Source organism: Rhopalosiphum padi, chromosome 1, assembly GCF_020882245.1.
Source record: "Rhopalosiphum padi isolate XX-2018 chromosome 1, ASM2088224v1, whole genome shotgun sequence".
Classification (NCBI taxonomy): Eukaryota; Metazoa; Arthropoda; class Insecta; order Hemiptera; family Aphididae; genus Rhopalosiphum; species Rhopalosiphum padi.
Window position 1 is genome coordinate 40391851 of NC_083597.1, and position 14107 is coordinate 40405957.

General features: G+C 31.2%; 1 protein-coding gene across 1 annotated transcript; it reads left to right on the plus strand.

The window, feature by feature from the left end:
• Positions 1-7460: 7460 nt before the first annotated feature.
• LOC132917386 (trypsin-1-like) lies at positions 7461-11202 on the plus strand. Its single transcript, XM_060978103.1, has 7 exons — positions 7461-7699; positions 7796-7967; positions 8179-8341; positions 8907-9124; positions 9234-9436; positions 10604-10658; positions 10746-11202. Exons 1-7 carry the CDS (start codon positions 7634-7636, stop codon positions 10883-10885), a joined length of 1017 nt encoding a protein of 338 aa, XP_060834086.1. The 5' UTR covers positions 7461-7633; the 3' UTR covers positions 10886-11202.
• The last annotated feature ends 2905 nt before the right edge of the window (positions 11203-14107 follow it).

Genomic DNA, 14107 nt, shown 5'->3' on the forward strand with positions numbered 1-14107 from the left:
TTGCGACACGCCGGCCACGCGCGTGCCGAGTGTTCGCGCGCACACTCTCGACCGCGAGAGCTTAGACGCGCGCCGTTTGTCTGTATAAACTTTCACGGTTCCCGAGGTCGGAACCCGCGCCTCGTTCGAACGGAACGAGAAAAATAATAATAAACGCATCGGAACAACGTTTTGAGTTTTCATAATATTATATTATATATTGTCGACGGGACGCGTCCGGAATACTAAATACGAATATTATATAATGTTCTGTAACATCACTTCTGATGCACTGTAACGACGACGATGGTCTTACGCGGCGCGTCGTTAAATATAATTATACGACGTGTTATATGAAACGGATTTAATCGATAGAATAATCGCGTAGATAATAATGATATAATATGTGATATTATGATTATGTTATATAATATTCTATTTTCACCGTGTAAACCCTCCTCCGAAAACGGTAGTAGAAAAAAAAATGTAATTGTTCCGGAATAATAGAATAATCTATTATGACGTCGCCAACTGCAACGGAATATCTTTGTCACTCGACAGTGAGATAAAATCAAACATGGTCGTCAAAATTGTATTTTTCAATGTTAAAATGTCATTAAAAATAATATTATGACTATAAGATTTGAATCATTTATGAATTATATCGGTAAACTGTAATTAATTGTAAAAGGATTTAATTTTCTTCTATTTCGATTTAGTTTCATAATTACTTGAATATCCTTGCATATCCATATTAAAACAATTTCTTTTTTTATGCGAGGAGCGATTTAAATTTGCAATGTTAACAAGTTTTTTTTTTTAAGATCGGCACAATATTATGTAAAATTCGAACCGAACATATATGTGAATACATTATTTAAAATATTATAGTTACTTTTTATAATTTTTACTTTTACAGTTCAAATTTTAAATAATAAAACAACCTTTTTTTGTTTTATATTATATAATATTATTATATACCTATGATAAATGTCGGTTGAGTTCTAAAAATAATTTATAATAAATAATAATCGAACATTTTCCTTTGATCTCCGTATTGCTAAAAACTCATAAATATCTATCAGTATTAAATATCTCAACAAATACACAACCTACATATTGTACCTGTAAAATATTACAGTGATATACTTATTATAAGTAAAATATTAAAAAAAAATTAAAAAAAAAAAACCCCTCCCAATTGGATTCTATCACTTGATAGTCTCTCCCTCGTCACTGTATATCATAATTTATCTATAATGTATATTAATAAAAAAAATTAAGTTATTTGCTTATTGTGACGTACCTATTAACACAGGTTGTGAATATTTTTTTATTTAATAAAAAATTACAAAATCCCCATATATATTTACGTTTTGTTCAAATTTTACGTAGATGTGCAAAGATTGGTTTTGCATTTGAAAATACTAATTAAATATAATAAGTGATAATACATTAATACATCATATAGTATTATACGTGTGTAGTGTACTGTGTATAAGTCCGAGTAATGTTTATCTTGGCAGTCCTTATACAAATAAGCGTACTCGTAATATTGTAAAATATCATACTAAGATGTCTAAATATATAGATAAACACTTTTCTTTGGAAATTTAAGAAACATTTTCAAATTATTTTTTATTGGCTAAAATATCGTTCTTTCTATTTTTCCACGCACCCCATATAACTGCGAAAAATCCTACGGCCTCGAACGCGATCATTATACAATGCAAATATCGCGTCCAAGTATATATAAGAATATTATGGATACCGGTACGCTAGATAGCCGATTAATACGCATTATGCACCTACCTACACTTAGAAAAAAAACGCGTATTACTATAATATATAATAATAACCTACAAAATATATGTACGTTTATTTTGTTCGAAAGGAAGTAAGTATACGTTTTGTTTTTTGTGTGATTGTTATCAGCAATTTATCACAATTCATTTCTAAAGAATTACCTTCGAAATTCTGTAACCGAAAATGTAGGTACAATTATTATTATTGCCCGTAAATAATTCTGTTCGATCCAGTGATTATGTATTTATATTTAGTACATATTATAAAATATAATATAGAAACACCGATTTTGTCAAACATAATATTACGATGGTGATGTAATTGTGTTAATAGTTTGACCCCATTCGCATTATTGTCTTTACGAACCTGGCACAACTATTGTGTCTAAAATAGATTTTTAAGCGTTTCGATAATTATTCCGTGAAACTATATTTACATTATATTTTAATTTTTGTTTTATGCACTGACGTAATAGGATGTACCTGATACTCAGATTTATCTCTACTTAAAAAAAAGTATTATTGTTAATAGTACGAACAAGGCATATTGTTTGGAAATCTTTTCAAAATAATTATCTACCTGTTAAGTATATCTTGACCATGAATATTATTATTCTAATATTATGTTGTTTGTGTGTGGAAAAAACTGTTATAGCCTGATGTGTAGGTACCGACTTTGTAGAAATAATTACTGTAGGTTTCCACAAATCATGTTTGATGAATTTAAATAATAACAATTATGAATTATGACGCAAACATCAATATATAGGTGAGTTTTAATTGCAACAAATAAAATATGATGATAATACTATAAACATTGTGATATGAAATAAAACGATTGAACAAACGTAATACTTAACCTACTACAAAAACTTCATTTTTACACATAAAATTACTTTTTACAGAAATTGAAATAATTGAAACAAATTGAACACGCATTATTAAACCTGGTGATAATAATGTAAAATAAAACATTAAATATTTACGCATGACAATTTGTTTTTAAATATTAAAATTATTAAAATTAGGCATAATTGATTAAAATCGTCGCTCCATTATAATTCTAGACAGTTTAACGGATAATTAAAATGAACAGTTATAATTTCTGAAAATTAATTTTTAGTTTAGAGTATTTAACCAAATAAATATTTTACATTATTTTTATTTGACCTAGTAAATCAATATTGCGCAATGTATATTATAAAATTAATGTATTTACAAAGTGATTTTTTAAGTAAACGACTAGATGATGCAAATATTATCTTTAAAAACTATTTGTACGTTTTGTTTTGGTTTAAGTAAAATTTGTATTTAAAACGCCTATTTTGTTCATATTATTCATTACAATATATAAAGTTACACATAGTTACCCATTTTTCTTATTTGTTAAAACAATATAAAAAAGGGAAATTTGGGTACCGATAATTAATTAAATTTTACATTTGATCCTGAAATACTATAACTAAATCCAATTTAGTACTAGAAACCATCTCCAAAGTTGAAAATTGAGATTTTTCGCTAACCCAAAAAATTATGATAGACATTATAAAAACCACACATTATTTTCATAGCTTCGCTTTTAATCATGAAGCTTTTTTTAATTTTGTTATTTAAGTAATATTTTAAATCAAAATAATCAAATTATTACCTATCTATACAGTAAATTCATACTTTAAGTTTAGAACACGAATAACAGGAAATGGAAAAACCTTGATATTTCTTTTTATGTTACTCTTTTATATATTCCAATAATAAAAAATAACTGTTTCGGCAAAATTATACAATTTAATTATTAGGTTGCTGCCTATATTATTTTTAGAATTCCAAAACAATATAATATTCAAATTGTATCAAATTATTTATGATTTAAATAGAACACCTAATACTTTATAGTATATAAAATTGAAAGTTTGTTTATTCTGTATTCAAATTTGATGAATAATTTTTGCTTCACTCTACATTCGACGGATTGCGAAATCCGTTTAGTTTCTTACTCACTATTTTGCTTACCGTAAATATACGCATACCATCTACAAGGTTTGAATATGTTCACAGATCACTATTTTTTAAAAATTAATTAATCATAAACAAGTAATAATCTATTATACCTATGATAAGCTTTTATCGCATGATAAGCAAAATCAAATATGATGGTTGAGAACCATGGCTCTATCTAATATAATACCCATAGTGTGTTATATTTGAATACCCATATAAATCTTATCAAAGGTAAAATTAAAAAATGCGTGAAATATGCAAATTGTGCCCATATCGTCAGTATTTTCAATAAAATATCTACTGTCGCTATTCTGATAACTAAATAAATATTAAAATAAATAAAAAAGAGCATTTTATTTATTATTACTAAATATACATACGCATTTGTCGTTTGATAAGATATATAAGTTGTATAAAGTTTATATTTTATAGTATCGTTAAAAAGGATGACGTCCAAACTTTATTGCGTCGTACGTAGCACTTGCCTGCGTCCGTCATGTACAATAATATTATTATTCGAGTTACGATATTTTTCATAACTTGCAACGATTTCGTTTTTACGATCTGAAGTTGTAACGGCTATCGGATTGCGCGGACATCTATGTATATAGATAATAATTCACTCATCTAAACTCGGAGATCCGTACGTAGTATAAAGTACTATTTACTAAATAGTATATGTATATAAATTGGACACAAAGATGACAAGTAAAATACAAAATTTAACGAGTGGATTCAATATGATGTACGATAAAAATATTATGTATAAAGATATTTAGGTCATATACTTAAACCAGTTACCCTGTCTTTACTGTGTACGATTATTACACGAAACCCGTCATTTATTTTTGATTTGTTAAATACACAATATTATTTTGTAACCTGTAATTTATTATTAATTTAATTTTAAATTCCTTTTAAAAGGTAATTTTTAATTGGCGAAACTGTTGAATCGAGTCGGTGTGACGAGCTGTAAGCCTGTAACAATGGTATTATATTTATTGTTTATACAAATATCATCGTTATTATAACGACTACTAAGATGTATCTAACATATTATTTTATTTACATCCACATCAAGCTATAGTTTTGTAATTAGATAATTACTTATTTAAAATATTGTAGTTATTTGTTTGTATACATTTTACCTATAGTAATTTATAGTAAAGTTCTGAATAATTGACACGATTTAAAAAATGTGTGTTAAATGTAATTACCTATTAGATTAAAAAAAAACATAAAAACATTTACGCAGCTTGCATGGCTAGACAATATGTATGTCATATATTAATACTCATGAGTTATGAATAAGTAAAATTGGACATAACTAATTGCATTGCCTATTACAATTTACGTAGTTCGAAATATTACATCTTTAACTAAATGAGACATAAACTATACTATACGTATTGCGTATTTGTTTTATATTCTATTAAAGATTTTATATGATAAAATTAATTTAGCCATAACTAGTGTCCGTTACAAATAAATATTTTTAACGCATTCAAGCATGAATTCTACATATTAGATACATTTATATCTTTTAGATTAAATTTATTCATTTAAAAAATCATAATATAAAAATTGTTAAAAATTGTTAAAAATTGTGTATAATGTTATATTTACCTAACACCTTATTTTTTAAATGACATTTATAAAAGTATAACGTAGGTAATTCAAAATAAATACAACAATTTTAAAACGTTTTTATATAGACAATTAGAGACAATTAATCATTATCGTTATCAACATTTAATGTAAATTTTGAATCAAATGTAGCAACTAAATTATTCTCTTAATTTAGTTCCTAATAAAATTGGTTTAACTCATATTGTATTGTTGGTGTTAAAGCACCATGGAAGTTAATAATATATAATGTTAAATATTAAAAAATTTAAATTGTTCATATTCATAGGTTGTGAATTTATGTAATAAGTAATTACGTTTACCTTAGCTAAAAGTTGGAACGTCGCAGATATTTGACCACAACCAGTCAACATGATGTTTGAAATACCAATCATTAACGTCCAAGGAAGAACTGTAGCTAGGGGACGATAGGAAATATTAGCGCTACACAACATGGGAAAACCGACTACCTACATAGAAACGAAAAAAAAAACACGATTTAGATAAGAATGTTTAATGCAAGATATAAAGTTACAATATATTAAGTTTTAATGAAAAACAAAACAGTAAACCCGAGATAAAACAACGGAAGAATTGTTGAATTATATGTTTAGGTCGATTGATAATAAATAGTAGAAACGATAAACACCATACATATTACACCTATTTATAATTATTTTTTTTTATCGATTTTAATATGACGTATAAATACTAAATAATAGCACTATTATATTACTAAAATAGTAATGGGATAATAATCATTTTTTTAACTTAAATCGTTTGTGACAATTTTTTTTTTTTTAACAAAATACAAATCGATTTTTATTCGTTTGCCAGCAAATTTAAATAACATTGATACACAATGAATCCGTTTAATTAGTTAAAAATTGTCTACAATTAATAAAATATTTCGAAAATAAATCTATGCTTATATTATAGGAATATAATGCGAATCTAGAGTAATTTAGATTTACTAGTTGATTAATAGTTATATTATAAAAAAATCCTGACAATAAAAAATTGTTAACTCAAAGTTTATTAGACTGGTTTCAATTTATTATAACTTTAATATCTTAGATTTAAAAGTAACATCATAATACATTTTCAATTAATCGATTTAAGATGATTTTGAACCAGAGAAATATGTTGATGGTTCTCTCTATAGACTATGGACATAGTGCTGACTACTGATAATAGTAAAGTGCAACGTGTGTCTAGAAGATATAAATATAACACCGTGATTAGAGATATAATATTAGGTATATTTTTTTATAGATAAGTGTCCAAGTTTGGTTTATTGCGATGTCGATTCAGTGCGTATATTGGTTAGACAGAACCATTAACCCGTCCATCCTTGAATTGATGTAACAAAATACACGTGATGTTTTCGACCGTTCTAGGTTAGGCTATAGGTCATGCGAAGCTCGCTTATTGTAGACCATTGCGGGTTATTAACTGCGCGTATTACACCCGCGAACGTAACGACATTAGAGGACGTGACAGTGAACCGAATGATGTCACCGTAATAATATATACGACGAAACATGTGGGATACGTCTGATCCATTATTTTCAATCGGTTTTTTTTTTCCTCCCCCATGATTCACTCCGATTCCGCCGAAATCTATGCATAGACTCGTCCGCACGTATATATAGGTGTTTATCGTTTATTCGGCACGGTTGATGTGTGGAAATTAGAACGCGACCTAGAAACCGCGGTAGTGGCCGATACACATGCTCACCCGACCCGTGTCGGACAGCGTTATCAGCAATAAACCACATTGCGGAAGCCTCGCGTCGCCAGACCCGGCCGGCGCCTCATCCACTATCAGAATGATCGCCGTCGTCATTAACATTGCCGCCATCGCCGTCGTTATTATTATTATTATTAACATCTGCCGGCGCGCAGACGGCCGGCCGGCAAGGCCCGGAGCCGACCATGACCTCGGTATTGGTCGAAATCATACGCGGACGCGATGCGCGCGATCGCGATATGCGACGCGAAAAACCGACGTAAAAAAAATTCCGCGTCGCGTGATATAAATACTCGCGTCCGCTGTGAGTTAATCATCAGTACAGTTCATCCAATCGAACAGTCGACACACCACCTCATCGTCTGCATCCGAAATCCGAACGTTTATTCGATTTTTGTATTTAAATCGTATAACACGAACTGTCATCCGTCGCGTTTTCAGAAACCATCGTATACATACATTATATCCGACCATGTGGAACGTCTTGTGTGTGTTGACCGTCGCGGCGCTAGTGGGACCCTCTTGCCAGCGGGCACCGGTGAGTGGAAATGACGAACCGATTAATGATTTATTTCGACCATATATTATCGCTGTTTGTATTGACACCTGTGTGTGTGTGTGTGTTATTTTTAAGGTACTCATCACGGACCGTTACACTGCTGGCAAGCCCGGCGATCTCAGTCAATCGGCGTTTGCGGATTACGTCAACTGGTGGCAAAACATCATCGGCATCATTAGTCACAACGAAGAACCCGCCGCTGAGCCGCCACTAACCCCAATCGATCAGTCTACATGCGCCCCGTGCAGTAAGTACTAAAACGATATAGTTACAAGTCGATCGTTAATATTCGTATTCGTCGTATTAAATTTACCCGAATACAAGGCGGGCCACGGTGTTTTTCCGCTAAGGATAACCACGCAGTCACAGCAGAAAAACGGGAAACCACTGCACCGCCTCGTATTATTGCACTTATCTCCGCGTCTCTAATACACGCGTAATTTTTTTTGTTATTCAAGCTTGCGGAGCTTTGGGTAAGAAAAACAGAATCGTCGGCGGTGCCCCCACGTACGTGCACCAATACCCGTGGATGGCCATGCTCACGTACAAGGGAAAATTCTACTGCGGCGCGTCGGTGATCAATCACAAATATGTCATGACAGCCGCCCATTGCGTACACGGGTGAGTATATTCAATTTTTGACGCTACAGCGGTTCGTAAAACACATTTTCGAACGACGACAAACATAATAATAAACTTTCACTAACAACGGGGTGCCTTAGCAATACTTTAGAAATCCGCCAAATACTTTTATTTTTTAAAAGCTTTTAAAAAGTCCATACGATTTCCATCGGATGAGACGCCTAAAGCAGATCGACCGAGTTATAATGATTATCGATCATCAAAATTCGGGGAAAATGTCTACGAAATATCTGTGAATTAAAAAAAAAAAATCTCTTAAAAAGTTTTAAAGTATATAATCTAATTTTAAACATAATGTTCGAGAGTATGCCATTAGTCGAAACGATTTTTTAAAATTCGTTCGGAATTAAATTTGTGTACTATTATCGCGTTATATAATTATATTATTTACCTACAGCTGTGACTTGATGGATTATATTTTTATTTTCGATTACTCGTCCATATTCTCACAGAGTACTCATACCTATACATATTGTATAACATTACCGTTGATTAGAATATTAAAAAAATATCGACTAACTATTTCGTACGATTTTTAACACAGGTTCGAAGCGAAAAACATCGGCGTGCGACTTTTGGAACACGATCGTAGCGATACAGAAGAAGCTAAACACATCGACTTCAAAGTGTTGAGAGTGATCAAACACAAGGGTTACAGCCCGACGTCTTACAACAACGACATCGCACTGTTGCGTATGGACACCGATGGGGTAGAATTCGGATCCAACACCGGAATCAATCCGGTCTGTCTGCCAGTCGAAGGTAACGTATTCAAATTGGGGTTATGGTCGCCTCGGGGTCGGCTCGGGGTCGTACCTGACGACGAGGTCGCGATGTGCACGTAAATATATATGACCGTTTTCCGTTTCAGGCAAGAGTTTCGCTGGCTACGATGGCGTCATCACCGGTTGGGGAGCGAAGAAACAGGGAGGTTCGTCGTCGCAGGTATTGCACGAAGTGTACGTGCCGATCATGAGCAACGACGATTGCAAGAAGACGGAATACGACGAGAAACGCATTACGGCCAACATGATGTGCGCGGGTTATTCGGAGGGCAAAAAGGACTCGTGCCAAGTAATGATATTCTTCAGTCAAATGTTTTTCCCGCTAAAATATGATTTTAAGTAACGTTCACAACGCGGGAAGGGAGGGGGGCGCTCACCTAAATCCGATTACACCTATGCGTTAGAATAATTACGCCATTACCGCGGGTGCAAACGGTTTAGAGGAAAACCGTGTCTAATTATTATACAGGAAACGATGACTACGGTTTTTGTACGCGCGCCGCGAGGTTAGTTGGTTGGGGGTGGTTTATGATTTCCGACGCGTCACGAACAGAACGAACGAGCGAATATCGTTTTGATATTACGAACAAGCGATAATATTAAATTATTATTGCTATTATTACCGTGATAATTATTTTGCGCGTCTCGTCGTCACATTATACCGAGACGGATGTTTACGGTTATGAACACACGGGCGCGACGCCCGTAAGTCATGATCACCGTTCCTCGAAAAGCGTTTGAAATCCGACTCGCGGCCGCCCAAAGTTCGTTGGGTAAGTTTCGAGAAGAAAACGCGGTTCGTCGATTCGCGTTTATAATTAATGCGCTTCCTGTGCGCGTGTATGTTATTTTTGTTATACTTGTATACGTCGTGGCTGTGAATCGCATTCGGCATGGCTGAATCTGACGTTTTCAGATTTACAACTGTGTAATAATAATAATAAATAATATTATACACCGAGTAAGAACAACGATATTACAATGAAACCTGCTGCCGAAACATAGAAACGTTTGGCAAATACGAAACAGCGCTCACGGCGTAATAGTATTATTTTATACAGTAATTATAATGATAACAAAATAATTGAATAATTTTAATTAACGAAATCGGCGCGCCGCGGTTAAAGTTTTCGCTCGATTCCCTGCAGGGCCTCAGGTATTATAACAAACTGACGAAAGCTATCACAACTTCAAAATACGTATAGCATTTATAATATTATACCCATCGCGATGTGTTGTGCGCTTTAGGAAAAGTTCGCGCAATGTTACCTGCGTAGTTATACACAGGCAGAGATCCAGTTCGGGGACTTTGGAGCGCGAAATTTTTCACTGCCTTTGACATCGATCGTCGATGATTTTCGGTCATGGCAATCGCTATTTTTTTTTTTTTTTTTATAATAATATTACCAAGTACTTAACCAGGGTCTTAAATTGCGTTTTCCGTTTGTGTTCGCAGGGTGACAGCGGCGGCCCGATGCACATCGCCAACAACACGGCTTACCACATAGTCGGTGAGTGCAGTACAAATTATCCATCGAAATACGCAAGTTTTGGTAAAACTTTCGATTTAATTTTTTTTTGTGTGTGTTTGTTTCCAGGAGTGGTATCCTGGGGAGAAGGATGCGCCCAAGCCAACCGTCCCGGTGTGTACTCCCGAGTGAACAGATACCTGAATTGGGTGGCCAACCATACGGCAGACGCCTGTCCGTGTTCTAACGTTTACACCCCGTCAGAATAATTCATCTCCAACCGTAGCTGCGGTACTCAACTTGCAGAACGCACACATACGCCAGGATGAACTTTTATTTGGATCTCACATTATCGCGACTCGCTATTATAATCGATATCGTATCATTATTATTATATTTATTGATCATATAATTTATCGCAACACTATTATTATTATTATTATTTATTATTATAATTGTATTTATTGATGAAATTATTTATTGCAACACTATTAATATTATTATTACTATTATTTATTACATTATATTTTATATAAATGTACAACTGGCGAGTCAAAAATAAACAAATATATTTATATTCTAAAAACGTATATTTTATTATGCGATGTCATTTCCTAATACTACAATCCGAACATTTCAAACAGACTTTCGGAGTACATCGATTCATTCCACCAAAACGGTTGAAACTTTTTGTTGTAACTAACGGTGATGAGGTGTTTCTAGTGTGAACCATCTAAAGGAATCAAATTGCGAAAACGTTCATCTCGTGCGTAGACACTGGGACATGGCAAATTATTTGTAATCTAACGCATTATACTATACTGTACTGGACTAGACTATTTTGTTGTAATCGGTGGTGAATCACTGCAGTAACCTACACTGTCGATCACTATAATATAACTATTAAATACGCAAACACTATTGCATACGTATAAATTGTTGCCGATGTCGAACTCCTCCAATTTCATATAAAAGCGTATACGATTTTCGAGTGTGAACTGTAGGGACCCCTGAGCCGACGGTCGATGAGCCAATAATATTATCGATAGTAATGCTATTACTTCGTGGGACGTCAAATTATACGTTTTAACGTTACACATTATAATTTATAACGATACGCCCAAAGCACACAGGAAAACAGTTACAGATTTTCAAGAGAAAAAAAATAACGAACAAACTCGACACGTGATAAGCCTATACACAAATATTACAAGAAGTAATTATTAGTAATATATTTTTAAGTATTTAAGTACCAAATTCAATCTTATGGATTAGCTACCGAGTATGGAACTGGTGAATATTTTAGCTCACAATAGTGCTAAATTTTATGCATTAGAATTTTTCCGTCAAATGAAATATTTGCAACATTGAATGAAATAAAACAGTATATATCAATCGAGAATTAAAATTGGTTTTATAAGACCTATGTAAATGGAAAAATTCAACGAACATTGTTTATTTAAGATTATATTACGTGCCTGCGTATTTTTTTTTTTTTATTCATAATTAAAATTGGTGTTTTAGGTCAATTAAAATTAATACTATCAGGTGAACCAAAGCTTCGAAAATATCCAAAAAATATTATTAATACTAATAGGAGATTTTTAAAAGTTATAACTTATAATATAAAACTATAAATGTATTTTTTTTTTTTTTAGACAATTATATTAATAGAAAAATAAATAATAAATTTAATTATACTCTAGTAATATATTTTTTATTTATAATATATTACCTGTAAGGGTGACATCCCGTCAGCCTACTGATTATCGGCTAAACGTTGTGATTCGGTACTATATAATATAGTCAATGGTGGACTTTTTACGGTGAGCCATGACTGATAGTGGCTTAACTGGGGACTATTCGTATAAATAATAATTAGTGTATTCCTTTTTATGTCTGTAGGAAAAAATAAACTGAATTATATTTATGTTGAAGACATTATTTACATTGTTAAAAATATAAATGATTTATTAGATAAAAAGATTAAAATATGTTATGAACATTTTATTTTTAAATTTAATATTATAGTGTTTTGTTTTTATTAGTTTATGTTTAACAATTACTAATGAAAAGGCGCCATAGGTATTGTTCAATTAAATTTCAAAGTAAATATGAATTTATAGCCTATAAAAACCCAAAATATACTCAAGACGAAACAAATAAAGTAGTTTCCCGAGACAATTTTTTTTGATAGTATGAGGGTTGATGAAAAACTGAAGTTGAGATAATTATAGCATAGTACATTATACGTGTTTAATCATTGAATATTATTTGTTTATTTATGTAAAATTGCTGAATTATACTAGTAAATTTTAAATTACAATTATTTTAAAAAAAAAACCTCTTAACTTCAGTACGCATATGCATAGGATCCGATTATGTAAACTGACATATTGTTTGACCATTAACCAATATCCTTCATTCCTGTTAAGTTTAAGCAATTCATAATTATTTAAATACGACTCAGATATTGCAGGAAATATATTCTGAATTTTAAACCTATTCAATTAATAGCTATATTAAGTTTAATACGAAAAATATAATTATTTTTAAAATTAAAATTTATAAAAAGTAAATAATTGAGTGTAATATTATATATGAATAATGCAAAATTAGCTTCCGGGAAAATATTAAAATATTTTAAAATGCCAAAAACTAAATTAAACTTAAAAAAAATCATGAACATTAGTAAAATGTTAATAGAAAAGGAAGAAAAGGTTCTAACGTAACCTTAAGGCAGGATCACAGAAATATTGTAAATGCAAAATAATATTTAAAAATAATAATAATTGAAAAAATCAAAAAAACAAACATAAAAAGCTATAAAAAAAATATGTCGGAATGAAACAATTTCATCTCTCCCTTCTTGACACAATACAACTGAATATTTCAAAATAATATGAATTATGATATTTTATATATTTATATACAATTTTTTTATTCTATATAAATTGTATTTAATTCAGTAGTTTTTAATTTCTAACATAACTTATTTCTCGTATTTTTTGATTACCTTTATTTTTTAGGTTTCTGAAAGAACTTATAAGTGAACTTGTATTACATGTTTTACTCTCGAAAAAATAATATTATCATGCTTGAATCTAAAAAATTTAAATGTATTTACTTGTTTCCATCGTTCATTACTTTCTAAAATAACTTTAAACTCAATATTCTAGAAACTTTTATAAAATTAAATTTAAAAAAAATGTATAAACACTAAAAAGTCGAAACTTTCAACCACTAACAGTTTTCATCACGACCCTTCGATTATAAATAAATTATGTAAGTACCTATAATCATATTTGAATGTCGCGTCTGGTTAAAACAATTTTTGATAAAATCACAAGTTCTTAAACCTTACCAAAAGTTTTGGAGATAATTGTATATTTTCATGTAATAATTTGTTTTTTTATTTTAAGATTCAATTTGGTGCTTTGTATAACGTTATACCAGTGACTTGATGGATTATTTTTGTGCGAATTTATAAC